The following is a 27870-nucleotide window of genomic DNA, read 5'->3' as shown; positions in this document are numbered from 1 at the left end:
TGTTAGCCAGTTCCAATTGTGCTTTTAACTCTTTGGCTTTCACTCGGGGTTGTTGTTTTATCTCATTGATGAGTGTTTGTTGTGCTCTTGGGGTAATTTTGACTGACCGCCCACTTCTTAGTAGAGTAACCACAGTCCCAAAGTGTCTCCATTTATAGATTGTTTGCCAACTGTAGACTGGTGATTTTCTATAGTCTTTGACATCCCTTTTTAAATCTTTATTCTAGTCTGTGTATTGTGGCCCAAATACATATATTCAAAGATTATGAATGCTTATATAAGACAGAATAAGAAAGACCTTACACTGCACTAGCCCAGTATCTGTAAAGCTTTTATTGGTTGTCAGGTGGGTTTTTGTTTTTAGCTTTTAAACCGAGAAAACAAAAAGTTTTTGTTCTGTATTTCCATCAGTTTTATTGAGGTCCCTACTGTCTCCATTTTCCAGTGCGACTTAATTTGACATTTCTTGATCAGAGTGGAGACTTTTCTTCTTGCCACATTTCATAATATTATGACTATTACGACAATTTATGACTATCCTTCAGTTTATTTTATTTTATTTATTATTTTCATTTAATTCTGTTGACTTAAACAGTTAATTGATTATCAAAATAGTTTTCCAATTCCAGTTAACAAATTTTCTGTCAACTTACTAATTGTAGCAGCTCTGTATTACAGTATTGACCAGTAATGACACACCAATTCTATCACTGGATAACTAACCTTGTTTATCCATATGCGCTGCTTTGTTTGACTTAAAATTATTGTCAGAGAAACAGGAATATGCAAACTTTTATTAAAGTTGTCATATACTTCACAACAGTTGCAAGTAGTCAACCTATAACATTTTTGTTCTTCTTTAGTAGTGGCGATAATGTTTTCTTTTTTGGGTGGGGGTATTTACCTGTATTTAGTGAGGAGATTCACCTTTCACTCCTGCAGTCTTACCATTATGATGAAGATTTAGCTAAATGGACTTTGACCTCCCTTGTCCCTCCACCAACAAGGGGATTAGTAATCCCTTTGGAAATTTAAGAAGGTTATTTGTATGAATGAATCTGGAACGTTGCTGTATCCTGTTAAGGCCTCCTTCTTAGGCTGTGTGGTATGAAGACAAGGGTTACTTATAATCTCTAGCTGACCTCTGCATCACTAAGCTATTTATGTAATAATAAGAGAAAACAAATGGCCACACTGTAGCACTTGAAGTCATTGATATGGTAAACCGTTTTTTATTTTGCCAGCTTATTATAAATGATTAGAGCATTTGTGAAGACAGTTAATGGAAATGTTTTGGTTTCCAAACATGTTGTCATTTGACAGGGATTCAGAAAAACGGGACTCTCTCCTCAGTAGATTCTGCTTCTTGTAGAAGTTGTCCTATAATCTTTGAATATCAGGAAGATCAGGATGCAGAGCAATTAACCAATCATGGGATCAGTGTTCCGATTCCCAGCTCCTCCTGTCACATGTCGAAGTGTCCTTGTGCAAGATACTGAACGCCAAGTTAGTATCAGGTCAGCAGCATGGCAGCTCTGCCATCGGTGTGTGTGTGTGTGAGAGAGTGTGTGTGCGAATGGGTGAATGTGAAGCAGTGTAAAAGCGCTTTGGATACCATTTAGGTAGAAAAGTGCTATATAAGAACAAACCATTTACCATTTCAATGCGTATTACGCAGACCTGCAGTGTTTAGGTTGCATATTCTGCTGTTATGATGCCTTTTAACCTACTGTAGTTCTGGAGTAATAGTTCCACTTGTGTTACAACGCAGCAGTTTTGAAGTTGGTTTGTTATTGACCGTATAATCTGGGCAGTGTTTTGTTAAAAGCACCATGGAAATGAAGGACTGCTTTTAACGTCTGTGCTTGTGTCGTGCCCGTGCAGTGTTTAGTCTGGTGTTGGTGTATTATGCTGAATCAAGGCTGTCTTTCTGGCTGTGTGCCCCCACACTGCAGCAGCTGATAAAATGGTCGAGGGAGGGGGGTTGGCCGGGCCACCCAGTCCAGCTCAGAACATTAATACCCAGCGCACCACTCTTCTCCGCCTTGTCTCAGATCCAACGCTCATCATAAGTGATCTGGGAAAAGGGACCCACCCAAAACCCTCGTTCTGGCTTGCACCAGTCTGAGCTGGCTCCATTAGGTTTTAGTCATTTACATGGGCTTTGAGCACATTTGTGAATATGTGTCTCAAGAGTAGAACAGATGGGTGAAACCGCTATCATGGTCATCATAGCACCACAGCTATTTGTAGCTACAGTAGTATGGCTTTTACAATGGGTGTGAGAATCTGTGCTTCACCGTGAAGCAAGGATGTTTGGTGGTTGTGCCAGAGTGTGTGTGTGCACTGAAGGTGTCACCACCAGCTGTGCTTCAAGTAATGCTAACTCACAGCTTGATGATGTGAATACTATGGAGCCTTATCGTACCAGCTATTACGAAGGATAAATAAAGTTATTTAATAAAATTGTTGATAAATATTAGTCAGTTGACGTCTAATTAATCAATAAATAGCTTTAGGACTAATAAGGGTGAGGCCAGTGTTAAACCTCACTCTCAGGCCCTGTACATGGGCTAGGAGATGGGAACTGGTCCGTTTTCTCCCACATCAGATTTCCTCCCTGTTTACATTAAGATCTTGGTTAAATGGGCTGAGCCACCTGTCTGAGGATCAATAGCTAATTAATCATATTTAAATTTGTTGCAGCCCTAACTGGCGTATCACAGATTAATATTGAATATTTAGATCAGTATCTACTGTATTTCAAATAAATAAGTATTTTCTTAAATTCGAGTATTGGCCTCAAAGATCCAATGTAAATTAGACTCTAAACAGAGGTGTTATCAGTCAGTAGCATTAGTATTTTGACGAGGAAATTGTGTAATCAGCATTTTTCTTTTGTTTCTCTGTGCCTGTGTCAATGAGCTGTCTGTTTGTTAGCCTACCATTAGTCTGTGACAGGAAAGAGGTTTATAGGAGGTTTGTATGCCCTAATCCACATTGGCTAACTGCTGGTCATGGTCAGATATACTTATACTCATGACACAGATGCAACGAGTGCTATTCTCTATAGGCCACTTAAAGTTCACTACAGTCATAAGTGCATCAGTGACATAATGATGTGTTTTAATCCTGTCTGTTTCTCTGTAAGTAAGGGTGTGGTAGATTCTGTCATATTTCTCTTTCTCATGGCTTCTCCATATCGCCTGCTTTTTCTTATTTGGCTCACTCCCAACACACAGACAGCAGAGTAGTTATTTGGATGTACAGTACAACAGCTTAATTATAATCTATTGTATTGTTGTCTTACTATAACAATATCTTAGTGGCTTGTCATCATGTTCCTGTCTTGAAAGTTCCTTCTTTGACAAGCCTTTGTTATAGAAAAAGTATGTGATGTTGTGGTTTCCTGCATTAATTTCTCATAAAATGTGATCTACTCTTCATCAAAGTTGAGAGTATTAACACATGTAATGTGCCTCAAATAATCGTTCATATGTTTGTTTATTATTATTATTATTATTATTATTATTATTATTATTATTATTATTATTATGGAATTAATAACTGGTTAACCCCCTCAACTGCAGACTGGTGAATGTCTAAAGTCTTTAAAATCACTTTGTAACCCTTTACAGCTTCATCTATATCAACAATTCTTCGTCGTAGAAGAATTGTTGATGAAACTCCTTTTGGCGAGGCATGGTTCACGTAAGCGTATTCTTCTTGTGCAGAGTGTTTTTTGTCAGTCAAAGTAGCTGTCAGTCATTATTAGTTTATTAGTCATAGTTTTTTCCATTAGCACTATGAGGTTTTTAGGGTTGTTCTCTATAAAGACATGAAAGATCAGAATTGTTTTTGCGTTATTATTTTAGGCAAAGTATATTTGTTGATACTCTTGACTTGGATGAAGATCAAATGCAGAAAACCACGAAATTCCAAAAGGTTCATACTTTTTCTTGCCACTGTTTTGGTATTTGTGCTTCAGACTTTTCAAATTCTTTTCAAATTAAAATAATATACTGTGCCACAGTGAGTGCCAGTGTGCCAATTATTGCATAGGTGTAGAGAGGCAGCATGGCAGGGCTGTAACACTGAAACAGAGATAACAGGATGACCTGCACAGCTGTTGCCAAAGCCTCCTGCAGTCATGACTGATGGGACACAATTCATGGCTCATCTTGCAATAGTCATCTAGCATTAAGGATGGATGCAGAGGGTGGCAGGGTGACCAAATAAATTAGCATATCTCCTTCAACCTGGCAACCTTGTTTTATGTCACCCAATTCCAAACATCCTCCATATTTAAATGCCAGGTTAAGGTGCAAATAACAAGCAGCTGGAGGGGTGGTGTTCTGTAGCACTGGATCAAATGATCATTGAGACTGAACCCAACAGTGACTACATACATATGGATATATGGTATGATATATGGTAGCCAGCAGGATCTGGCCTCTCGTGAATTAGTAGTTCTGGGGATGTGTTGTGTTGAACATGTAATTTTCTGGAGCTGCAACTGGACAGTTGTTTTCTGACTGCCACCAGACATATCAACAATGGTGCCAGTAGAAATCCCTGTCACACTGTTGTTACAAAGTCCAAATGTTGTTAATCTGCTCTTAGTTAATGAAGGATCAGGATGAGGCCAAGTTAATGAAGGGGTAAAAAGAAACTCTAATTAGAACACAAAGCTGTGAAGAAAGACCAACCTGACATAGTGTGTAATTTAGCTGCAATAATTACCACTTATGTTGAACTCTCTTTCTTTTGTACTACATTTAGACCTTGGTTGTGGACCTCACAGCTTCTCAGATTTGTATATTTTGTAAAATTAACTTATAAGTAAACATTTACTAATTTTAATGCAGAGAAATGTCCTGTACCGTTATAGTTGGTTAGGGTTGATCTTTGGAACTATTTTGTTTCCAACTTATTTTTTAATTATTTTATTATTTTTATATTATTACTGATTAATCTTCAGATTCTTTTTTCCTTTAACTGATTTGGTTTATAAAAATTCTGAACATAGCAAGAAATGCCGTCATGCATTATCTAAACAATTATTAAAATACCTGCTAATTTACTGCAGGCGTGACACAGTGCAGAGTGACCCTGTCTTTACGTTTCACTCGCACACAGAGTCGCTTATGCCAGCCAGAATGTGGCCAATTTGAACCCATACGTTTGCAATAACACAGCGTTTGTTCGTTTTTTTTTATATATTATTTTAATCTATTACCTGGTCCATATACCATCCAGAGACCCCCTGTGGTCATATCTCGTTCCAGTATGTATGTAATGCTATGTGAGACCAGAGCTGTGGAACTAATAGAGTTCAACACAGTGAGTGAGCAGAATAGAGCACAGCATTATAGATTACTTCCAGCTAATGTCACAGTCTATTTTCCTGTCTTTGCTATCTTATGACTTTTTGTGTGTGTTTAATCTTGCCCAGTCTAATCTTGTTAACATACTGAAAGCATCCTATTTTCAGCAGTTTGGATCTAAAATGTATTTAAATATTGAGTCACACTTGTTATAAGTGAGGAATGGGAGTGCTATGAACTATGAACTCATATTCTCATAATGCATAAAGTCATACTCCTATTAATGCTTTGTCTGGTATGTGCAAGTGTGTTTGTCTTGGGAGTAACATTCCTCCAGTGTCTCAGTGTGCATATGTGCATATGTATCTGCCTGTGTATCTCACCATGTGGTGCACAATACCTCTGAGCCTACATGTGGCTTCTGAATAATGCAGAAACCCCAGTGTCTGTTGAGAGGGAAAACAGAAGTGGGAAAGCAAATGGAGGTGTGCTTTATATATAGATGTGTGTGTGGGGGGGGGGGGGGGGGGGGGGGGGGACAGGGGGGACAGGGTATGTTTGGGGCTTAGGGAAATGGGGGTTGTTTTGGGGAAAAGCACCAAGATTCTTGAAAGATGAAAGATGATAAGAGGAGGAGGCGAGAGCAATAAAGGGAAAGGGGTAATGAGGGGATAGGAGCAGAGTATCGCCCAAAGGCAGGAAAGCTGCAGTGCTCAAGGGTTAAAATTAGCTTTAAGCTGTCTGTCTCACTGTCTCTCTTTTTAGACCTGTGTTTTCAGGTAGTTTTCAATCGTCGGGCTGCTGCTGTGCAGCAAAAAGCACTCAGGGATGACTTAGCCCAACTTGGGCGGCCCCAGCTTTTCTATTGCTCAGCTTGCCTCAGTAGAATGGGTTCTCTGCAGAACTGAATTATTCATGATACTTCAGAAGAGTGCAATGAAATGCCCCAACCCCCACACACTTTGACACAAAACCTGATATGCCACACTGACAAATGCCATGCTTTATCATCCACTCTTCAACACATTGCATCACAGCACATCTTGTTTCATTGATAATTTTTTGGTTATTGGGGCAGATTTGTGTTCTGCTGTTTCATCTCACAGGGAGTTGACAGTGGCTGAATAATTAAATAGATTAGATCTTGCTAGGTTGTGTTCATTGCATTCCACCATCTGTGTCATCGGTCTCTGTGAGGGGTGGGTCGTGTTTCTAGTCCATGCTCACTGCCGAGCGTATGAGTGTGTTTGTTACGCAAGTTGTTACTGTGGTGGTTAAAAAAGGAAATTGCAGTAAAGAAACCGTTCACTCTAGTGCAAGGTAGATTTCACTCATCTTAGACTGGGGTCGGCCTTACAGAGAACTGGAGAGGGGAAATGACTGAAAGGGAGCGTTTAGTGAAGATGTACTGTATTTCACTGTGTGTGCATGGATGTTTGGGCATGGAGAAGGGAGTGGCTGGCGTTAAGGTTGCAGAGAGGGAGACAGTTTGCGGGGGAGGGAGGAAATGAGCAAAGGGTAGTAGCTGAAGAAATGAGAACGCAAGTGTAGGAGATGGAGAAAGATGGATTGATGATACTTAACCTTTAGCTGCAGTGTTTTGTGACAGTGTTTAATGAGGGGGGTTACTCTCCCCCGCAGTTACTGTGGTTTGTCACCCTTTAATTTCTCTTTACACAGCCTTTGTGTATCTGGCTTGTGTATAAAAGCTAACCAGCGACGAGCTAACAACAAAACTTGCATTATATAATAATACAAACATCATGCACACACACACATGCACAGAGCTGTATGTATGAAATATTGGATATATGATTTTTCCCATGTGTGGTAGTTAGTAGTTGATATGCTGATATGGAATATTTATCATTTGGGTTTATTCTTAACATGTCTTCCCACAGGATCGTAAGCTGTCAAAAGTGGAACGTCAGCGCTTTAAGGAGGAGGCAGAGATGTTGAAGGGCCTCCAACATCCCAACATTGTCCGTTTCTATGATTTCTGGGAGTCTCCCATGAAAGGGAAGAAGTGCATTGTTCTAGTGACGGAGCTCATGACATCAGGAACACTAAAAACGTGAGTAGTGACAAAAAGGTTGCACAGGCAACAAATACGTGGATAGAAAGTATCACATACTGCAGTAACTATTTCTCCATAGATACATGTATAACTGATATTTTCTTCTTCCTGACTACAGCTATTTAAAACGCTTCAAGGTAATGAAGCCCAAAGTACTCAGGAGCTGGTGCAGACAGATCCTGAAAGGCCTCCATTTTCTCCACACCAGGACCCCTCCCATTATCCACAGGGACCTCAAGTGTGATAACATCTTTATCACTGGACCTACTGGATCAGTCAAGATTGGTGATTTAGGACTAGCGACACTCAAGGCAGCTTCCTTTGCTAAGAGCGTCATAGGTAGGAGACTTAGAAATGTTGTCAGTAAGCAGATTTATAGTTCTTGCACAAAACAAATGATTGACATATGCCTTGGGCACTCTTTTGTTTTTTTCAGGCACCCCAGAGTTCATGGCTCCAGAGATGTATGAGGAGCACTATGATGAAGCTGTGGATGTCTATGCGTTTGGCATGTGTATGCTTGAGATGGCCACCTCAGAATACCCCTACTCTGAGTGTCAGAATGCTGCTCAGATTTATCGCAAAGTCACTAGCGTGAGTCCAGTTATGGTACAATTATCGAGTTTGGTTCAGCCATCACATATCTGACTTACTGAATATGAGTTCAATGCAATGATATATATTCATCAGCAAAATAAGCTTGTCTGTGTCAAATTCTTTAACAACCCAACTTGTAGCATGCATTTTGTAACAACTTGGGGTCATGCTTTATGAATCTTTCACATGGGGTATATAGAGATCAGGTGTGTTTTTAGCTGCTTCACCATGTAATAATACCAGGAAGTTTTCTCTTTTTATTGTATTAGATCTGCTTTCAGCTACGTGGATCTTCAGCCTTGAATTTCTTTGATGAATGATGAGCCATATGTAGTGTGTCTGCTAACCCAGCATACTGCAAACTGTTTTAGATTGACAGCCTTCCTAGTTGGAGGAGTATTGATTTTCTGATCTGGGACTTTCATAGCCTGTGAGAGATGACTCTTGCACCTGCTGTTAAGGAAGCAAACGGCTCTTTGCTTATATTAATAGTTAGGCAGCATTAGTGTGGCTGTCTCTAGGTACTGTTCTCTGCATTGCTACTGTATGCATATCAGAGAGCCCTGCAGGGCCCACTGCAGGATATTAATAGGAGATTGATCAAAGAGAAATCTGATAGCTTTATACTATTCCCTGGGCACATAGAGCATGTAGCTCCATAATTGGTAGGAGTGGTAATCCAGTGGAACTAGACAGCACATGCCTTTGTTGCTAAAACATGTATTCCCAAGAATCCACCGTTTTTAAAAGTGATATTCTAACTAAAAGAATCAGTAACTCTTTCACACGGATTAAAAGTGGTAAAAATGTCAATTCTCTAAGAACCCTCTCCTCTACTCATGATATTCACACCAGGTAAAACAAATGTATTTATACCAGTTGTGTTCCAGTAGTTTAAAAACAAAATCAGCAAATAGGACAGACTCAAGATAGCTGCCTCTTCTGGCAAACACAAGTGAAGAATTTATGATCCGGTGTGCAAGAATCAATATACACATTTAGAACAAAATGAGCAACGCTGCGTCTTAGAATTGAGATGGAGGTTGTATATTAAGCTAGAATTTGGTGGACGTACTCATCTCTCAGATAAACACATGGACAGAAAGACACATAGACTATGCTGCAGAAGTGGTTTGAGAAATTTCTATGGATTTTTATTATTTTTGTTACACATGACCTGGATTCAAGCTGACTGCAGCTGCCATGCTCTGTCAAGGTCAACAAGCCTACAGGGTGTGTGCATGCGATACTTAGCAGATAAGATTTGTGGGTGGAGTATCACAAAAATATGCCCACACACTCACACACTCTGTCTCTTTCCTTCGTCATTATATTTCATGAATGCAGCATCCTTCCTTAGGATGTCCTCAGTGTTTTGTTTATATTCAATTTTCCTCAGGGAGTGAAGCCAGCCAGTTACAACAAGGTCATGGATCCTGAAATCAAGGAGATTATTGGGGAGTGTATCTGCCAAAAGAAAGAGGAGCGGTGAGTAAATGTCCCCATTATTGTCTAGTGTCCAGCCAACAATGCCCACAAGGTGCCCTCTCATCTTTCATGCCTCGTCTCACCTCCCTTGCTCCCTTGCTGGGGTATTGACAGTTGGGTTCTCAGCAGCACTGCAGTCCCCTTCCATATCTGCAGGGTGTCTTTCAATTCTGTTACACAATGAACTTGTACAGAGCGGAAAATAACCCATAACTGGCTTTCAGTAGCTTTTTGTATTGAAGCATGATTGGGTTCAGTGAGTGATTATGTCCCATTAGCACTGGTCCTATGTTGGATTAGGCCCAAATGCCCTTTCATTCAAGATTACCAGAATTCTTTTACCACAGCTAAAAATAGTGATGTCAAGACAACAACATTACAGATAAATGGCAGCAGTTTGTGAAGTCCACATTTGAGTCTGAGCTTCGTTGTTCCATCTCCCAGGTACACCATCAAAGACCTGCTGAACCATGCTTTCTTTGCTGAGGACACAGGTGTGAGGGTGGAGCTAGCTGAGGAGGATGATGGAAAAAAGGCATCAATAGCCCTGAAACTGTGGGTGGAGGACCACAAGAAGTTAAAAGGGAAGTACAAGGAAAGTGGTGCCATCGAGTTCACGTTTGACTTGGAAAAGGATGTCCCAGAGGTTGTGGCCCAAGAAATGGTGAGTGAATAATTTAAGGCCTTTTTTATAACATAAAAATAATGTATATGTAGAAAAATCAGCATTTTGTCTTATTCCACTGTTCTGAAGTTTGGGTTTATTTAGAAATGACCTTGTTTTTGGCAACTGTTACATGACAGCTGTTGTCAGGAAAGGTAATGGCACATGTTTGGTTGCAAGTTGATTTTAAAATGTCCATAAGTAACTACTTTTTCAAGATCACCTTATAATATTACCAACAGTGGCTTTCTATGAGTCCCTGACATCTCCTATGTGGGCATATGTGTGAAGGCAGAATTGACATAGCAGTGTTTTAGAGAGAAATGCTGCCGTCAAGGGAAACGTCTTTTCCTGGGAAGTCAGTGGATATTTCAGCAGGACAATGTCAGCTCTCGTTCTCATTCTGCATGTGCTACAATAGCATGGCTGTATAGACACAGAGTTTGTTTGCGTGACTGGCCTGTCTGCAGTTCAGATCTGTTGCCTATTTAAAATGGATGCATCATGAAGAGGAGAGTAAGACAATGATGATGCTGGACTGTTGAGCAGCTGATGTCTTTTATCCAGCAAGGATGAGCAAATAGTCCACTTGAAAAACTGCAGAAAGAAGTATCCTCATCCAGTTTTTAAAAAGAATCAAAGGGAAAGGTGACGTAACACAGTGTTAAGATGCCTCTGTCCCAACTTTTTTGAAGTATGTTACAGGCATCAAACAAAAATTTCTTACGTTTAGAAAAAATAACTTTGTTTGTTCAACCTTTGACAGATAATTAAAGGTTCAAGTGAATGAACAAATCATAGATTTTAGCTTTTATTGCATTTAAGAAAAGGTACCAACTTTTCTGCATATGTATTCTGTAGAACATGCTTTATGCACTGTCTTCATCTTGTTGCTTGCAGATGCAACGGTTCAGACAGATCTGTTCTGAACAATGAACAAAGCTGCTGACAAAGGGAATAGTTCCCCACTGCTTTGATCCTCCTAAAATAGATTTCCCATTCCTTCCTTTTCTTGCTTTCTCTCTACCTCACACACTCCTCTTTTTATTGCACCTTCTCATCTCTCACATGCTCAGTGCTAAAAATATCCTGGAACTCATGCTCTTCCCTCTCCTTTGTCAGGTGGAGTCTGGCTTCTTCCACGAGAGTGATGCTAAGACTGTAGGAAAGTCGATCAGGGACCGTGTGGCACTGATCAAATGGAGGAGAGAGAGAACGGTGTCTGCTGCAGCTTTAGTGGATCAGGTTGAAGGAGAACACAGGGTCCAGGTGACATCGTCTCAGGGCATCTCTGCAGGGGCTGCACATGTGGGGCAGCCCCCTTTGGTGGAACCAGACGAGCCAGAATCCGACCAGCACAACAGGCTGCATAATCTACCAGCCAGTGCCACCTCAGTGACATGTAAGAAATTCTCTTCTCCTTCACTCACAAACACACAAGATTAATCCGACTTTTTTGTGACTACATGATTTGGGTGTCTCTGCAGCAGACAGCACACTTGACAGTGGCATGGGCTCCACTGTCTACTCAGACTCTCACAGCAGCCAGCAGAGTGTCCTCTATCAGTCCCTGCTGGAACCGATTACTATGGCAACACAGCAGGTCTGTATCAGGAGCATACACATCCAGGTGGACTATGTACATTCAGATTTATTAAAATATAAATGACCTTTGACAGTAGCCATTACCTACATGGCATTGGTACTAAACAGAGGTGCGCAAATATTGTCTTCATTTTAGTTAATGACGTGTTCATTTTAAGTAACATGTTTTGCTTCTGGGTTGCTCTTCAATCAGTGCCAGAGCAGTAGCCCTTTATTAAGAGATCAACCTCACTCCTGTGAAAAGGGTGAAGCATGGGCGGCATCTTTGAGCCCAGATCTCAGGACCCGGATGGGAGCTGCAGCCCGGAGAGGAAGTGCCCCTGTTATTGACACTAACAGAGCAAACCGCATTGCTCAACTTCATGCCCTCATTCAGTCTCAGAGATCAATCAGTCCCACCCCCATAGTACAAGAGCGCCAGTCAGAACTCAGCCCCCCTGCCCTTCACTTGGAGGCTGAAGACGGGTTCCTATCCCCGAATGCTCTGTCAGTGCAGCAGACCTCCCCTGTCTCTGCACCCTCTGGGTATCGCCGGCTAAGTGACACCAGCATCAGACCACTATCAGAGACCACCAGTGAAAACATAACGTTGCCTCTGCCAAGTGGACGGAGACACTCTGACCTTAGCAGTCTTCTGAGTCTAACCTCTCATTATAGGCAGCATTTTGCAATGCATAAAACCCACATGTGCCAGGTTTGCCTTTCTTTGCTTCTTTTGAGGTCACGAGAAGGGAGCTGTGACCTCCCTTCTGTTGTGATGCCAGGACACAACTGTCCATGTGACTTAAAACGCCATCCTTCCTCTGGTGGAACAACAACAATCCCTGGTTATGGACGGCTTAAAGGTTCAAGTGATTGTTCTGATTTCTCACTGCTGCAGAAATCCCTATTCAATATAATCAGCCGCAAAGCAGCCCCTTGTCACGTCACACCCTCTCAGTCCTCACTGCTACACCCGTCAGCTGCCAACAGGCTTGCCCGCAGTGATGGTGATGGCAGCCTCAAGAGTCATCTCCTGAGTGGCAGTTCAGTTGGGGACCAAGAACCCCTCCATGACTGCAAGGATAGATTCTGTGTCGGAGAGCAGGAAGTTACCAGGGCTGTGGGAGTGGTAGGTCACAATAGTAGACAATTGATTAAGCTTCCCATCTGGGGCTAACACCTGCTTAAAGTATTTCTCCCAGCCAGTAGGAGGTGTAACCTTATCATGCATGTAGCTGGTCTGTTCTCCTGTCTACTGTTTGACTCTGGCTGCCATAGACCTCTAGAGCTGACCATTTCCTTAGAAATCACAAATTTGCTCATTTCAGTGTGCAATGGTGCAGCTGCTAACACACCACATTTTCTTGCTGATTAACCCTAACCAATCTCTTCTAGAACTGGCCTAGATTTTAATATTTTTGTGTTCTGCTTCACTGGGTCATTGGTGTCTTTCTCCTAGGCCTTGGATACATGGTCTCTGATTCAAGGGGAAGGGTCAACTGTCAGATCTCCTACCTCTTGATTTCTCCTTTGTGTCTTTATTTTAGCCTGCACCTGTCACCACCTGCTCATTGTTGAAATAGATCTTTTAACTTTTTTTTAATCATTTTTACATCTGCTAGATTAAATGTAGCTGGTACATTTATGTAGATTTATTTTTCATGACAAATAAAAATTACAGGGTTTAACTTACATTTTTCTTCTGTGTGGTTTTAGACTAGTTCTTCAGGTCACCAGAATCAACCATCTGTCCAGGGCCTGGGTTCTTCCAGCACAGCGGTGCACACACCATTGCAGTACCTCCAACCTGGACAAAACTATGCTGCTGCTTCATATGTTGGTCAGCCCGTTGCAACACCATCTCCTGCTAGTCTGTGTCCGGTCAACATCCAGCATGCAGCCAGTGCTGCTAGCTATACACCACAAAGCGTACAGGCTCAAACTGCAGCGGGTGTTGCAGCGTCAGTTGTGTCCCAACATATTGCACAGAACTACCAAGCATCAGTCCACCAACAGCAGCAGACAGTAGCTGCTGACTCTTTGGCTTTTCCTTTGCAAGTCCAACAAATTCAGAACTTTATGGCCCAAACTGAACAACATGCTCCGTGTGCATCAGGATATCCTATTCCAGTTCAGCAACAGACTGCAGTAGCAGCAACCACTCTGTCCGCACAGCAGCCAGCACAAAGCTACCCTCTAGCATCTGTTGCCTCAGCTATAGGGGCCTCAGCCCAGTGTCATCCTGCACAAGCGCCTAGTACACTGCAGCAGGTACAGGCGACGGTCAAACTTCCAAGTCAGCAGCCTGTCCAGAGCTCCTCTACACCAGCACTTTACAGTCAACAGATGCCCATTCATCTAGAGCACCAACAGCCCCTACTGCAAAATACACAATCCAATACACAACAAACACAAAAGGCTGGACAGGCTTATATTCAGCCTCAACTCCAGCCTAGCCAAGAAACTGTACATCCTATACATCAACAAATGGTGCAACAGGCTATGAGTGAGTCTCAAAGTCTTCAGTCCTCTGGTCAGCAGCAGGCTCTAAAGCAGCACAGTCAGAAAACCGTACAAACAGCGATGCCAAAACAGAGTCAGGATGCATCCCAGTCTAGAGCCCTGCAGGTTCAGTCACCAGCATCTCGGACTCATCCCACAACCCAAGTTATTGCAGCCAACCTTCAGAGTTGCCCTGCTCCAGGTCTACTTGATACTGCTTCTGAAACCTATGCACGATGTGCCCTCAATCCACTGCAGCAACAAACTGCTCCAGCTCCGAGCCAGTACCAGCCTGCACAGTCTACTGCTGTTCCACAGATCTATGGAGAAGCTAACCAAGTACTGACTTCTCAGAGCCTTCCAGTCTCTGTCCAGCATAGCCAGCCTGCATATATCACCCAGCAGGTGAGGTTTTCTCTTTCTACCCTGTTTTCATTTTTCTTACAACCCTATCTTTAGTAGAATTCCTTCATCACAGTGGGAAATAAAGTAATGCGTTTAAACAATGTAACATTGATATTTATGCAAATGACGTTATGGTGGCTGGTTCTGATATGGTGCAGCTGTGCGGGGTAACAGTAGGTGAATGGAATGAATGAACAGTCCAATAAACAGTAGCTTCCTCGGACAACAGCCAACAGAGAGATAATAGAACCAGTAACGAAAACAATAACAGTGGTTTTAACCACTGCATCCGCCAGCCCTCCCAGGCTTGTGTGTCTGTTTTATGGTACTCCAGCAGATTCTGATTGATTCTGTGCTCAGAGGCAGGATGGAAAATGTGTGCTGTTCTGGTCTGGGTCAATAGCAGGAAATACAGATTTCCAAACTGAGACATGAAACTGGAATCCCAGCCATAGTTGAACTTCTGCCTTCTTTCCTGATCTTCTTTTTGTTCATCCATAGAATATTCCTGCTGGTCAGAGCATTTCACAGCTTAGTCAAGATGGACAGGACCAACTTCAGCCTCTACAGATTGCAACATCTTTACCGCCAACACATCCATCTCAGGTACTGGGGATTTGTGCTGTGACTATACAAAGATTTTTTTTTTTTTTTCAAACTCAGCTGTATTTACAAAACGGATGTGTCATCCTCCTGTGTTTGAACTTTGTTCTGCAGATTATTTTATTTTTCTTCTGTTTCTTCCTTTTTTCTTTTCCCTTCAGTTTCCTTCACAGTGTCCCACAGTCCAGGTGATGACAGCTGTGACTGACTGTGAACCCTCTTACCCTCACTCTTGCACTGCCCCTCACCCTTCAACCTCCTCTTGTCTTAATCACATTTTTCTTTCTCCTGGGCAGTGTCTACCTTTAGCCCAGTCTGTTTCCCCCATTTCCCCTCTGCACACGGACAATTCATTAATTTCGCCCATCCCAGTGTCCCTTATACCTTCGCCCTCTCCTGCAGTGGCTAAAGTGGGGCCGTCATCCCCACAGCACCAGTCTACTGCTGCTCTGCAGCAGAGTCTCAAATGTGAAGCTTCTCATTCACAACCTGCATTTATATCCTCATTACCCACCCACACTATAGACACACACACTGGCCCGTCTCAAAACACACACCCTCCCACAAATGGCAGCACTCAGCCTCTAATACAGGTAACTATAATAGTTGCAGTGGAGTGCAAATCTTTAAGGGGTGTGTGTGTGTGTGTGTGTAATTTAAGGGTGCTTTTACTGTAGTCAATCACGTGTGTCTGTGTGTCTCTGTGTGTGTATGTGCGTGTGAAAGGCCCTGCAATATTAATCAACTTTACATTAAACAAGTTCATATTTGAATTCTCAGCTACTTTCCCAGTCATCAATAACTAGACTTTTGATCTACCTAATTGTGTAAAAAGGTATTAGACATAGACACTGGTTTATAACAGTAAGTGGATCAGCAAAGAAATCTATTGCTATTTCATATTGTCATTTAAGCTTCTTTAGCCTTCTGCTCAACTGTTGAAGCAGAAGCTTCAACATCATGATTGTACTGTTTTCTATAGTTGTAGCTGTTTTTTTCATTATGTAAATATATCAGCAGTTGATTAACACTTCCAGCACTAGGCAGATGTAAAGTGAGAATGTTTTCAATAAAATTGTCATGAATGTAGTAGTTATCAATCTATCAAAGCAAAACACTAAAGGAAATTAATAATTGGTGTGACCACCATTTGCCTCTAGAACAGCATCAATCTTTAGAGCACTGGCACATATTTTCATGGTAGGTAGCGTGTGTCACGGTTCTGCTGTAATCACATTAAAATGCCTAAAACTTTTGCATAGTGTGAGTCATCGAGGAATGTGGCGTGATCTGACATATCACCTTTATGTTGCTAAAAATGTCCTGGAAAATAACAAACCCTGATAATAATGTGTCATTGCCCTTTATAGGTTCCCCAGCTCAGCCATCCAGAGCTTGTCCCCTGTGCTCAGCCACCTCAACCTGCAGTCTTCTCCTCACCTGTGCAGAATGGGGTTGACACAAGCACAGCCACTATTGCTGCGCAGCAGGACAACAATAATGCATGCCAGCTGCCCCTGCAGGCCCAAGTGCAAAGTCAGAGCCAAATTCCTGTGCTGCAGCCCTCTGACTCTCAGAAAACACCATTTGGGTCTGCCAGTTCTAGTTTGACTCAGCAGAAACAACTCAGTACTCTCACTGGGGCCCCAGGTCATGGTCCAACAGAGGCCAACACAGAGGTGTGGACACATGACTTAACTTCTGCAAGTTATAGTCCCCACAATTATTGCTTTCCCCGTCTACATTACATTTAAAAGATAACAGTATTCGCCAAATGCAGTGTCACTGTACTTACACTCACTTTTCTTGGTAACATAATCTAAAATTAAATGTTTTTGTCTACAGGATCAAGCCACAGAGAAACACACTGGCGGGCAGAGCTATGACAGGTACTAGCTTATTCCCTCTCAGCCATCATTTCACTATGCTTACCCTGCCTTTGCCTTGTACCTCTCTGTAAAGTCCCTTTGGATAAAAGCATCTGCTAAATGACTAAATGTAAATGTACTGTAAATCTGAGAAATATGTATTGTATGAGAGTAGTCTCAGGTGTGACACACCTTTATTCCTAAAACTACATACATACTGTCTGATAAGCAGGGACATGTATGTTGACATAATGAACACAATGTTGTTTGCTTTTGTACTGTGGAAGTACAAAAGATGCCTATCAGAAGCTTGCACTGATTGATTACATTGCTGCTGTTGTTTTGCTGAGGCAACATCCTGAGGCAGAGGCAGTGTTTACCTTTAGAAAGGGTGTTCCACCTAACATCAGAAATGACAGAACAGCGCATGACTACTTAGCTGTTCCTATTAAAGTAAAAAGAGAGACTATTTCTGAAGGCTATACCTTCATAATGACAGCAAATAGTTCACTCCCAACAAAATCCATATCTTTTTAAAAATTAGGTTTATTTTCATCCATGCCTGACATATCAGCCATATATACTTTTTGTCAAATCTTACAAAACTGCCCATTTAGCTCTATGTTGAGAGGAGATGAAGACTACTGGCCTTTTAACAATTTTATTGTAAGATTGCTGTCTATTGTACCCAGAAAAATAATACTAGACATCAAGGGAATACCTATGAAAACCAACCTACTTGTTGCGTGTTTTGTATTCATTTTGAAAAATGATCATTTACAATGATAAACTTGCCTTTTCTTCTCAAAAACAGTGTCAACTCTGATGCCACGTCAGGAAAGGAGTGGAGTGATGGTTATGAAGGGATACATGGAAGTAAATGTGAAGGGAAGGTCCGCAAACACCACCGCAGGTCCACACGAACTCGTTCTCGTCAGGAAAAGATTAGCAGACCAAAGCTCAGTATGCTCAATGTAGGTACCCAAAATGTATTCTAGTGAGGAGCACATGTATTGTACCCCATCTCCAACAGTATTGTAATAGTATGTATTTGTTTTGTTTACTTTTGCAGGTTTGCAACACTGGTGATAAGATGGTAGAGTGTCAGTTGGAAACTCATAACCACAAAATGGTCACTTTCAAGTTTGACCTGGATGGAGATGCACCAGAAGAGATTGCAACGTACATGGTATGTATGCTGTTGTGAGGTGCAGTGTGGCTTAAGTGAAGCTTTAAGATGCCTTTATTGTTCTGATGTTTTTTGCTTCATCCCTCCCTTCAGGTGGAGAATGATTTCATTCTGCCTCTGGAAAAAGAGGTTTTTATTGAACAGCTGAAGGACATTGTAGACAAGGCTGAGGACATGCTGAGTGAGGACACAGAAGGTGAGAGGAACTCTGACCAGGGAAGTCCCAAACACAGTGAAGGTGCTGGCACACCAGGAACTGAGGTGAGAAAGGAACTATTGTTGTTGATAGTTAATAGCTGTAATGTCTATCCTCAGCCATCTGATACATTTTCCTGACAGCACTCTCAACATGACTTTTTGTGCAGCATTGCCAACAAGATACCGAAATGCAGTTCTTGCTTATGATATTTTGATTTATCACAGTTTATTACATGGTTCTGCTTTTAGGTGGCTGGAGAAACCTAAATAAATATGTCTAAACAGGTCCATAAACTCTAAACTAATCTTGCCTTTTCTTTAGGGATTGAAGGCGTTAGCACTGAGCTCACCACAGATGGTGTACCAACAAAATGGTAAGTCTTTTGACTGCCTGAAGCTGAAATAGCCACTCAAACAATCCACTCTCACTTGAACTGAGGTGCTTCCCTGTACATTGCCATTCTTAATATGCCTGTTTATGGTGTGATATTGGAAAGAGATTTATTTCATGAATTGCATAGAAAATTTTTGGTTGTTGTTTTGCTTTGAAAATGATCATTTGTTGCCTTTAATACTTTACACTGTGAATGTTTGGAGTTGATGAGTGAGTTGCTGAGGTTTTCTGTCTCTCTGTCCTTGACAGTTCTGCACACTGGCAAACGCTGGTTTATCATCTGCCCTGTGGCTGAGACGCCCATACTAGACAAAAAGGAGACGACATCTCACACAACCCAGGGTATACTACTCACTGCTGCCACTAACTGCTTAGTGTTTACTAAACTATGTTATGGGATTTGGCTTCTCTGACATCAGTGTGTTTCCCATCAAATAAACTTCATCCATTGTGTATTATTTGATGCTATTGATACTGAAGATGCACATGCGTTAGTGTGTCTCTGTGGTTCATCCGTTGCGGTCAGTTATATAAGAGTGCTTCTGCAGTGGTTCTAGGCAGAAATGAAGGGCAGGATTTATACTTCAGCTGACAGAGCCTGATGGGGGAAGACAAGCAGTGATGTAACACTCTGGCATCCATGGACCCAGCCCCGCTTCTTGATGGCCTTTGTTGTTTAACTTGCAATCTGTTGGGCTCCTAATGAACTCTGATCTTCTTATTTCTCCAGAATCTGAAAAGTCATCCTCGTTGCCAGTGAGACCTAACAGCAACGCAACTGCAGTCACTACACCAGCTGCATCTTTATCTTCCCAAAGTCCGTCCTCCTCTTCCTCTCTGCCTCCTGCAGCTCAGACCTCAGTACAACCTCCAGACCAGTACACTGGCAAACCCCGGGTCCAGCAACCTCAACCCTGTGTAACTAAACATGCCCTTACTGCTACTGGTGTCAGCCATCACAACTCCCTCGCTGCAGAAGAACCTTGCATCTCTGCTGTCTCCATGGTGACGGACATGCCATGCTGCTCCATTGTGCCACCTGTCTCTCTAGATGTGAATGCTATTGATAAAAGATCAGCTGGTGGTTTGGCTTCCTCTCAAACTAATCTTCCCAATCAGAAGACTAGTCCTACCAGAGAAGTGCCTCCTCAGTTGACCTCCCATCAGTCTGTGGTCTTGCAGCAACCTTACGCCATGCCCATGCAGCCTGCGACAATGACCTCACAGCCCCAGAGTCCAGCACACCAGAACTCTCAGTCTTCCAGCCACCAGCAGCCAGTAAGTGGGGGGCCAGGAGAGTCAGACAGTGAGGGTCCACGCAGGGTGGAATTTGTTGATCGCACCATCAAGACTTTGGATGAGAAGCTGAGAAACCTTTTGTACCAGGAACATGCTCCGTCCCAGCCGTCCAGCACTGCATCTGACCCCCAGGCCTCTAGCACAGAGGGAGTGAGCTCCCCTCCAGTCTCAGACACCCAGAGCACTGAAGGAGCACTTGCAAAGAAGAAGTCAGAGCCACTGGTAAAATACACTGTGTTTGTGGAAATGGTAGCATTATTAAATCATATCCCTGTGATTGATCTGACTATTGGCTGAACAAAAGGAATACAAATACTGTGTGTAGAAAGAGGGGAGGGTAACCAAATTACTGCTGTCAGCACAATAATTCATTATGATCCCTCACTTGGGAGGTTCATGTTGTGTGTCTGTGTGTTTTTTGTTTTTTGTATGTCTGTGTGTTTGTGTGTCTGTGTGCGTGTGTGTGTACACATGCAACCAAAAACAAATCGAGTCTGAGTCACTTAGAAGATAATGGTTAGCCTTAGCATACTGATCCAGTGATTTAGCACTTGGCACTATAGAAGTGATTGCAACCTCCCCCACACACCTTTTTCTCTTTCTCTGTTAGCCTCAGATTCCTGAGTGCACAGATAGTGTGGGTGCTCTAAGTGATTCTGCAGTGGCAGGTAGGTAACATTATTTATGTAATGTCCATATCACATCATTATGCATGATAGTTAAAAAATGGTTTGTTTTGCAAAACCTTCTCCATTCTGGTTCTTTAGACTCTAACCGGGTTTTGAAAGGAACAGATGTACCTGCCAGCTCCAAAAGCCGTTTTCAAGTAAGAATCCACTTTCAAGCTCCTAATGAGAGATGTGAGAAAAAATGTAACCTGAACAAACTAAATGACATTAGAGGTTCTGACCTATGCCATTTGTTTTTTCCATACTTGTTGCTCAAACATTGCATTATTTATCGTATGGATAAATAATGCATGGAACATAATTTTGTTATAAACATGGCTTCTCCAACCTCCAGATCATTGCCACTCCACTTGATGTCATCTGTTGTTCAGAGAAAAGCAAGACGAGCTGCAGCACCTGCAGTTCCCCAGCACCCTCTAGTGGTTCTGGAGGGTCTCACAAGCAGACACAGGTCATTTCCAGAAAGGGGAAAGGTTGCGTGGCTGTGGGCAGGTTCTCTGTGACAGGTGCAGTGGATGATGAGAATGCAGGAACATCCAACACCCACAGTTGTAACCGCTACTCAGCGCCACCAAACTTCTACCAGGCCACACCCACTACCAGTCCTGATGTCACTCCACGCCATATACCACGTGCGCAGACTATTGATACCCCAACTCATCACTTCCATCAATACTCCTCTCACCTCTACTCTGACTCAGCAGATGAGGACAGCAGCAGCATAGCCCTCCCCCCGACCCACCCAGCACCCCCAGCTCATGCCTTGTCTGAGCACAGTGGAAGCGACCTCATGAAGAGGGCAGTGGCCTTTCTGCGACGTTCTGGTCGCAGCAAAAGCGAGCAGGGCTCTGATTCACCGAGCCGACTGCCTGTGGCAATGAATGGTCACGCTCCCTCGCCTTCAGCTGGGCATGCCCACTCGTCTTACATCAGCAGCGACAATGACTCTGAGTTTGAGGATGCAGATATGAAGAAAGAACTTCAAAAGCTGAGAGAAAAGTAAAGTACACACATGCACTCACTCACAGCTGTGCAAATAGTTTGTTAGCAGTGTTTTCATGAAACGTTGAATCCTAAAGGTTAGTAGAGAACTCGTCTGAACAGTTTAGATGTAATTTTCTTTTCACTGCAATACAAGAGACATGTATTTACTTCTCATGGTCTGACTAGTACAAAAAAGTTACATGAATGTGTCGCCAGAAAATCCAGTTTTCAAATGTGAATTAGCTAGAATGGTATGGGCAAGCCAGCATTTAGTTTGGTACCATAAATTTAAAAATGATGGTTTTAACAGTTTATATTCTACTCATAAAATCTGTATCCGTCAGTGCCCTTTCAGAAATCTATAATTTCTCTCATCAGACACATGAAGGAGATCTCTGAACTGCAGGCATTCCAGAGGAGTGAAATTGAGCATCTGTACAAGGAGCTTGGAAAAACTCTGCCACCCAATGTTGGCCTACTACATGCGGCACCCCCAAATGGCCGCAGGCGCCGAGCCAGCAAACACAAGCTGAAGGCTGGAAAACTGCTCAATCCAATGGTGCAGCAGCTTAAAAACAATCTTAACACTACTGCTGAGAGGAAAGGTGTGTGGGATGGGCTGGTGGGTGGACAAGTGGTATGTGATGATGTGTATGCCTGTGAGAGCATCTTGAGTCTGAAGCACACATTTAGTTGTTTTTAAGTGGAAAACACAAGGATGATGCCAGGTAGGGAAAAGTGTGGGAGTGTGTGATTCACAGTGTGATTCACTGAGTGATGCACTTTTGTTTTGTGTTTTTTTTGCATCCAGGTGAGAGTGGTGCCAGTTCATCCAGCTCTCCAGCTAAAAGTTCAATTCTCTCAGATGGCTCTGCCCACTCCACTGCCAGCTCAAGCTCCTGCAATCAGTCCAGCGCAGCTCCAGAGCAGGTTCACACCCAGCAACCCTGTTCCATGAAGAGCTCTTTCTCCTCAGACAACATCTATGCTGGGCAACATGGTGACCGAATGGCCAACCAAGCAGGCCCTGGCCAAGGTACACATTAGAGGTTCATGTGCATTCTGGTATGTTTGTGTGGATGGGACATGCTAACAGGGCCAAGGTAAAAGTTTAAAATTATTTGTGTTGGCCAAACTGTCCACAGACTTGTGAATTCAAAGATCAGTAGATTTTCTCTTTAAAGGATTACGAACACAAACAGGACCACCTGTTAGCCTTATTTTATTTACTGTAAACCTATTACTGTAAGTTTCCATGTTTTACCTAGGACCACTACATTAATACTTATATTCACTGAAATTAAGCCGCTTGCTAGACATACACACTTACGCTGGCTAGCATCCGTTGGATTGTGCAAAGAAGCAGTGGCACTTTAGCTGTACATAAATGTTTGCATTGTGTCGTCATATGAATACAGCGATATGGAATTTCTGAGCCGGTAACAATAACTGATAAATGACTGAAAGCATAGGTTGGCACTACGTCAAATACTTAAACTGATTCAACAAGTTCACGTTGTAAATTCTCGTAAGTGAATTAAAGATATACCTTGTTCATCTACGAGACGTATGAGCTGAAAACAATAATTCAGCTCATTCCCAGAACTGATGTAAAGAATACATGTACACTATGGGGGAACTAAAGTTAAAACAACAACAACATGGTAAAGGAAGGATCCCAAAGTATAGGACAATAAACAAATGGATATTATTAGGGGCAAAACCAAGCACACAGCCACAGAAGCCTTACCCGCTGTCTGCTGCTCAATAGAGCCACTAATAAATCTCTCTATTATCAGTTGTAATTATTGGCTGAAATTCCATCATCAAACTGATGACAGTAAAGTTTCCCATTGATCACCAGATAATATACTGCCATCCTGCATATTGTGCACCTCTTAGTATCCTTTTCTGGTGCTTTTGATGGTGGGGGTTCTCATCCCAGTCACTGTGCACTTTTACAAAGTGTCTCTCTTGTTTCTTTTCTTCTTCCCTCTTATATTCATTTTTACAGGCTGGACGGTTTACCACCAAACGTCAGAGAGAGTCACCTATAAATCTAGTAGCAAACCACGCACTAGATTCCTCAGTGGACCTGTGTCTCTGTCCATCTGTTTGTATTTGTTCTTTTCTACTTCCCCTCACTCATTTCCATCTTCTCTTTATTTAACCTACCTCTCTCTTCTGTAAGCCAAGTTTAATTTACAGTAAACTGTGTAATATAGTGGATATTCTATCTCACTATCCTCACAGGCGTCCTCATATGTCATAGCTCAACAGTTTTATTTTTTTTTTCTCCACTGCAACCACTCACCCTGTCTCACCTTATTAATTTTTTTTTCTTCTGACGGCCAGAGGATAACCATCACATGCACACACAGTGTTAGTATGTTAAACTCATACCTACAAAGTCAATCTAATTTGGCTAATGAAGCCACATGCTACCAGAATTAGAGCCAGGAAGTGTTTCCTTTCCTTTAAGTGATGAATGATGCAGGTTTCTTGGTAGCTTGTCTTGTGTTTCACTTTGCTAGGAGTACCCTCATCTTCTTTTAAGACATTTTAAGTGTGCAGGTTTATCATTGATTAATCTGGGGTTTGCCTTTGGTAAACATTTGTGTAGGAATTAAGATTCTGACAGAACAGAAGTAACTATGTCTATAAGCAGAAAAGAGTCTGGACATCATTTAGCATATTTGAAGACGATTGAAAAGGAAACATTTCCATGGCATACATGCTTTTATACATCTGTGTGCATAATCTCAGATACTCATAAACAATTAAGTGTAAAGTAAGAAGTGTACGTACTTATCTGTACACAGACGTTCCTCTGGCAATCATCCACAATTCACAGAACCACTGTTACACTAATAACCATGAATCTAGAGTTATAATGCCCTCTCCCCATCATACAAATGCTTTGTGCAGCGCTTCTGGCTTTAAGAAACAGACCCCAAAGTACACTGGGGCTTGTTAATGGCTAGTCCTCTCCAAACATGGGGCAGAGGTTAGATCTAAAATCTAAAACAAGACTGTGTGTGTGTGTGTGTGTGTGTGTGTGTGTGTGTGTGTGTGTGTGTGTGTGTGTGTGTGTGTGTGTGTGTGTGTGTGTGTGTGTGAGGGGGGGGGGGGGGGGGGGCACAGTCTTTATACCCTATTTATTGTGTGTTTCCATCCACTGTTATGTTTGACTGTGTAGCATATCCCAAGTCAAGCCACTTTGCCCAAGTCAGCAAACCTGTGTATACTAACACAGAGAAACCCTCCCAGCCATTCCCTGATAGGCAGGCTCTTTGCTGTGGTAGAGGAGAGCTCTCTCTGTCCCTCATGTTTGGACGGAGAAGACGTGCATGGTGCAGGAGCCAGGCAGGGCACTGATGGAGACTTGCTCCGCCATTTGAAGGGCTGTATCATCAATACTACTACTTTTGTTTTCCTCTTTTCACCTTTTCTGAGTTACCTGCATGTTTCTGACAAGTGCTGACCCTGATGAGCTTAAGCTAGTATCTACACGTTCTTTCAGTTTGAAGATTTTTATTTTGATTTCACATTTTGTTTTGCAGGCATTCTCACATCAATAACAGGATTTCTTGTTTAATCCAGGCTCCAGTCTTCCTTTCTTTTCTTTTATAATTTATATTTTTTATAAGTGGAGGAAGTAGGATTTACAGATGATGGAGTTAAATCTTGTTTAAATATAACTCTTTCCAAGCAAGCAAAGACACATGAATAATAAGAGAAGGTATACTAATCATATGACTGAGGACCAAGGTTTTCCACCTATTAATTTCCATATATCATATTATTTTAATACCTAATAACAATAAGACAAGTGGATCTTGTACTGTCATACATTGTCATTTTTCCCCATTTGATCATTCAACATTTAACATGTGGATGTTTTTTTGTTATAGGTTATAGCTGCTGGTAAATCTAAATACATAAGTCAAAAGCAAGGGTTTAAATAGGTGCTCCAGGCATTTGTAATTTATATTTTTTTATAAGTGGAATAAGTGTGGATTTCTTGCTGCTAGAGTAGAAACTCCAAAATATATCATTATTAGTTATTAGTAACCAATTTGGTGTTTTTTGTGCATGGGTAAACTTCATGCATAGGCATAAGTTGTTTTCTGTTGCAATTTACAAAGGATCTCCCAGTGTTTTACTAGAATTGCAACTTTTCTCTCATTTCCCATTTATTTTAATGTAGTAAGTAAAAAGAATTCCTCCCCCTTCATAAATGTAAAGAGGATGATAGTGACTGAATTTTTCCAAGTTAATGCAGAAGGCAGCATAACATCAGATGGTCTCCATTGCAGTGCAGGAAATCATTAATATGTTGCACCATAACACCATAAAGCAGGGCTAGGTGTGCTCTCTCTCTCTCTCTCTCTTTGTTTAGTTTGTCAGGTCTACTTTCTAATAGGCAGCTTTTCAAATGATTATAAACTCCCAGACTTCTTCTTGTCCTCCACTGATTTGAAAACCCGTCCTCCTCTCCTCTTTCTCTTTCCCCAATTCTTTTGATAGCTGAATGTGCTTTTAAAGCAGCTTGTCCACTTACTTGTGGTGTGCAGTGTGTCCTGGCCTAACTGTTTCTGTCTTGTGCTGTTTTACCTCTTTATAGGGTCCACACTGAAACGACTATGTCTAGGCAAAGAGCGCAGTAGTAGTAACTATCTCATTTACTTTCTTACTCTGTTCTCACCATTTTTGTCCTTAAGTTTGTATGTGCACTTTATTTTCTCTTTATTTAAAAAATGTAAATGTTGGTACTCTGCGGATTGTTGCATTAATTTACATTTGTTGTCATTTTGCATGGTAGTGTGCCTACGTGTCTTGGTTGCTGAATTTTGTCATTGCCTGCAGATGAAACATAATTTGTCTGTAATCACTATGAAGGTCCTTTATGTTGTAATCCTTTGGCTGCTTTGTTGGCAACATATGTTTCACAATTGGAGCTGTATACACATTTATTCAGCTAAACCATAATAACACGCAACTGACATTATACAGCAGGTTCATTATATGAAAAGTGCCTTAATTTATGCAATACAGCAGCCAATTGATTGACTCTCCCTTTTTATTTATTTATTTATTTATTTTTGACTGTGCAGATGATTAAAACCTTTGTCTTTTCAGGGTCTTCTCTCAGCACCGCCACCGCTCAGCCACCCTCCAGTCAGCCACAGTCGTCACTCACCACAACAACACCCTCACCATCTCCTCAGCCAATCATGCGACTTGCTCAAGTTCAGACCAACAACAGCAACAACAAGAGAGGCACATTCACTGATGATCTTCACAAACTGTTGGATGACTGGACGAAGGAGACCGTTGCAGCAGCCAATCAACCACGACCCTCTCTGAACCAGATCAAACAGCAGAGACAGCAGTGGGACCTGAAATCCAAAGCACCACCCATGGGAGCAACATCACATGAGGTATTACACTCAGTAAGAGATTATTTAGGAGCACACTACGTTGATCTAGGGTGTGGGTGATATGACCAAAAAAATTCTCAATATTCATAATTATTATATAATAATTATATTACATAATTAGTATATGCATCTGATGAATAATCAGATTTTTGTTATCTGTGTTTTAGATTGTGTTTGGTTTTTAGTCAAACTTTAGGCAGACTAGCTTGGATTAGAAGGAGGCATTGGTCCATGTAAACATGTCTCCATTCAGCCAGCCACCTTACTCCACTGTTTTGTCTGTCAGGAGATGAATGAAATGTTTCTGATTACTAAATAAACCACTTTTTTATCCCAGCAACTATTTTTGAAAAAGGAAAAAAAAAAGTGATCTGCAAACACACATATCAGCTATTTAAAACTGGTATTGGCTGTTGTATTTACTTTTAATGAGCCACATAATATACATTTTATTTATATAATTAATTTATTTTTTTTTTTTTCTGTCTGGATAGTCTCCGATCTGACTGACTGCAGGTAATGGCTAAAGGGGGTTCCAGTGCCTGTGTGAAAACA

The 27870-nt window shown here is 41.7% G+C and overlaps 1 protein-coding gene across 4 annotated transcripts in view; it reads left to right on the top strand.

Annotated features, from left to right (window-relative positions):
- Positions 1-27870, top strand: part of LOC113167853 (serine/threonine-protein kinase WNK2-like) — a 35885-nt gene that overhangs the window by 5094 nt on the left and 2921 nt on the right. The window contains exons 2-25 of one of the 4 annotated variants that reach the window (XM_026368750.1): positions 7229-7401; positions 7523-7743; positions 7841-7998; positions 9401-9489; positions 9934-10153; positions 11276-11555; positions 11644-11756; positions 11952-12869; positions 13457-14647; positions 15149-15253; positions 16621-16929; positions 17096-17139; positions 17933-18092; positions 18191-18307; positions 18401-18568; positions 18828-18879; positions 19149-19241; positions 19630-20420; positions 20809-20866; positions 20966-21024; positions 21222-21886; positions 22250-22476; positions 22683-22907; positions 27014-27315. In XM_026368750.1, coding sequence (XP_026224535.1) covers positions 7229-7401; positions 7523-7743; positions 7841-7998; positions 9401-9489; positions 9934-10153; positions 11276-11555; positions 11644-11756; positions 11952-12869; positions 13457-14647; positions 15149-15253; positions 16621-16929; positions 17096-17139; positions 17933-18092; positions 18191-18307; positions 18401-18568; positions 18828-18879; positions 19149-19241; positions 19630-20420; positions 20809-20866; positions 20966-21024; positions 21222-21886; positions 22250-22476; positions 22683-22907; positions 27014-27315 — 6738 coding nt within the window. Of the gene's footprint in view, positions 1-7228; positions 7402-7522; positions 7744-7840; positions 7999-9400; positions 9490-9933; positions 10154-11275; positions 11556-11640; positions 11757-11951; positions 12870-13456; positions 14648-15148; positions 15254-16620; positions 16930-17095; positions 17140-17932; positions 18093-18190; positions 18308-18400; positions 18569-18827; positions 18880-19148; positions 19242-19629; positions 20421-20808; positions 20867-20965; positions 21025-21221; positions 21887-22249; positions 22477-22682; positions 22908-23885; positions 24904-27013; positions 27316-27870 lie in introns of those variants that run through there. The other 3 variants (XM_026368749.1, XM_026368751.1, XM_026368752.1) reach the window with 3 other exon arrangements.

The sequence above is a fragment of the Anabas testudineus genome, chromosome 7 (genome assembly GCF_900324465.2).
Source record: "Anabas testudineus chromosome 7, fAnaTes1.2, whole genome shotgun sequence".
NCBI classification, from domain to species: domain Eukaryota; kingdom Metazoa; phylum Chordata; class Actinopteri; order Anabantiformes; family Anabantidae; genus Anabas; species Anabas testudineus.
This window is presented reverse-complemented; position numbering and strand designations above follow the sequence as displayed.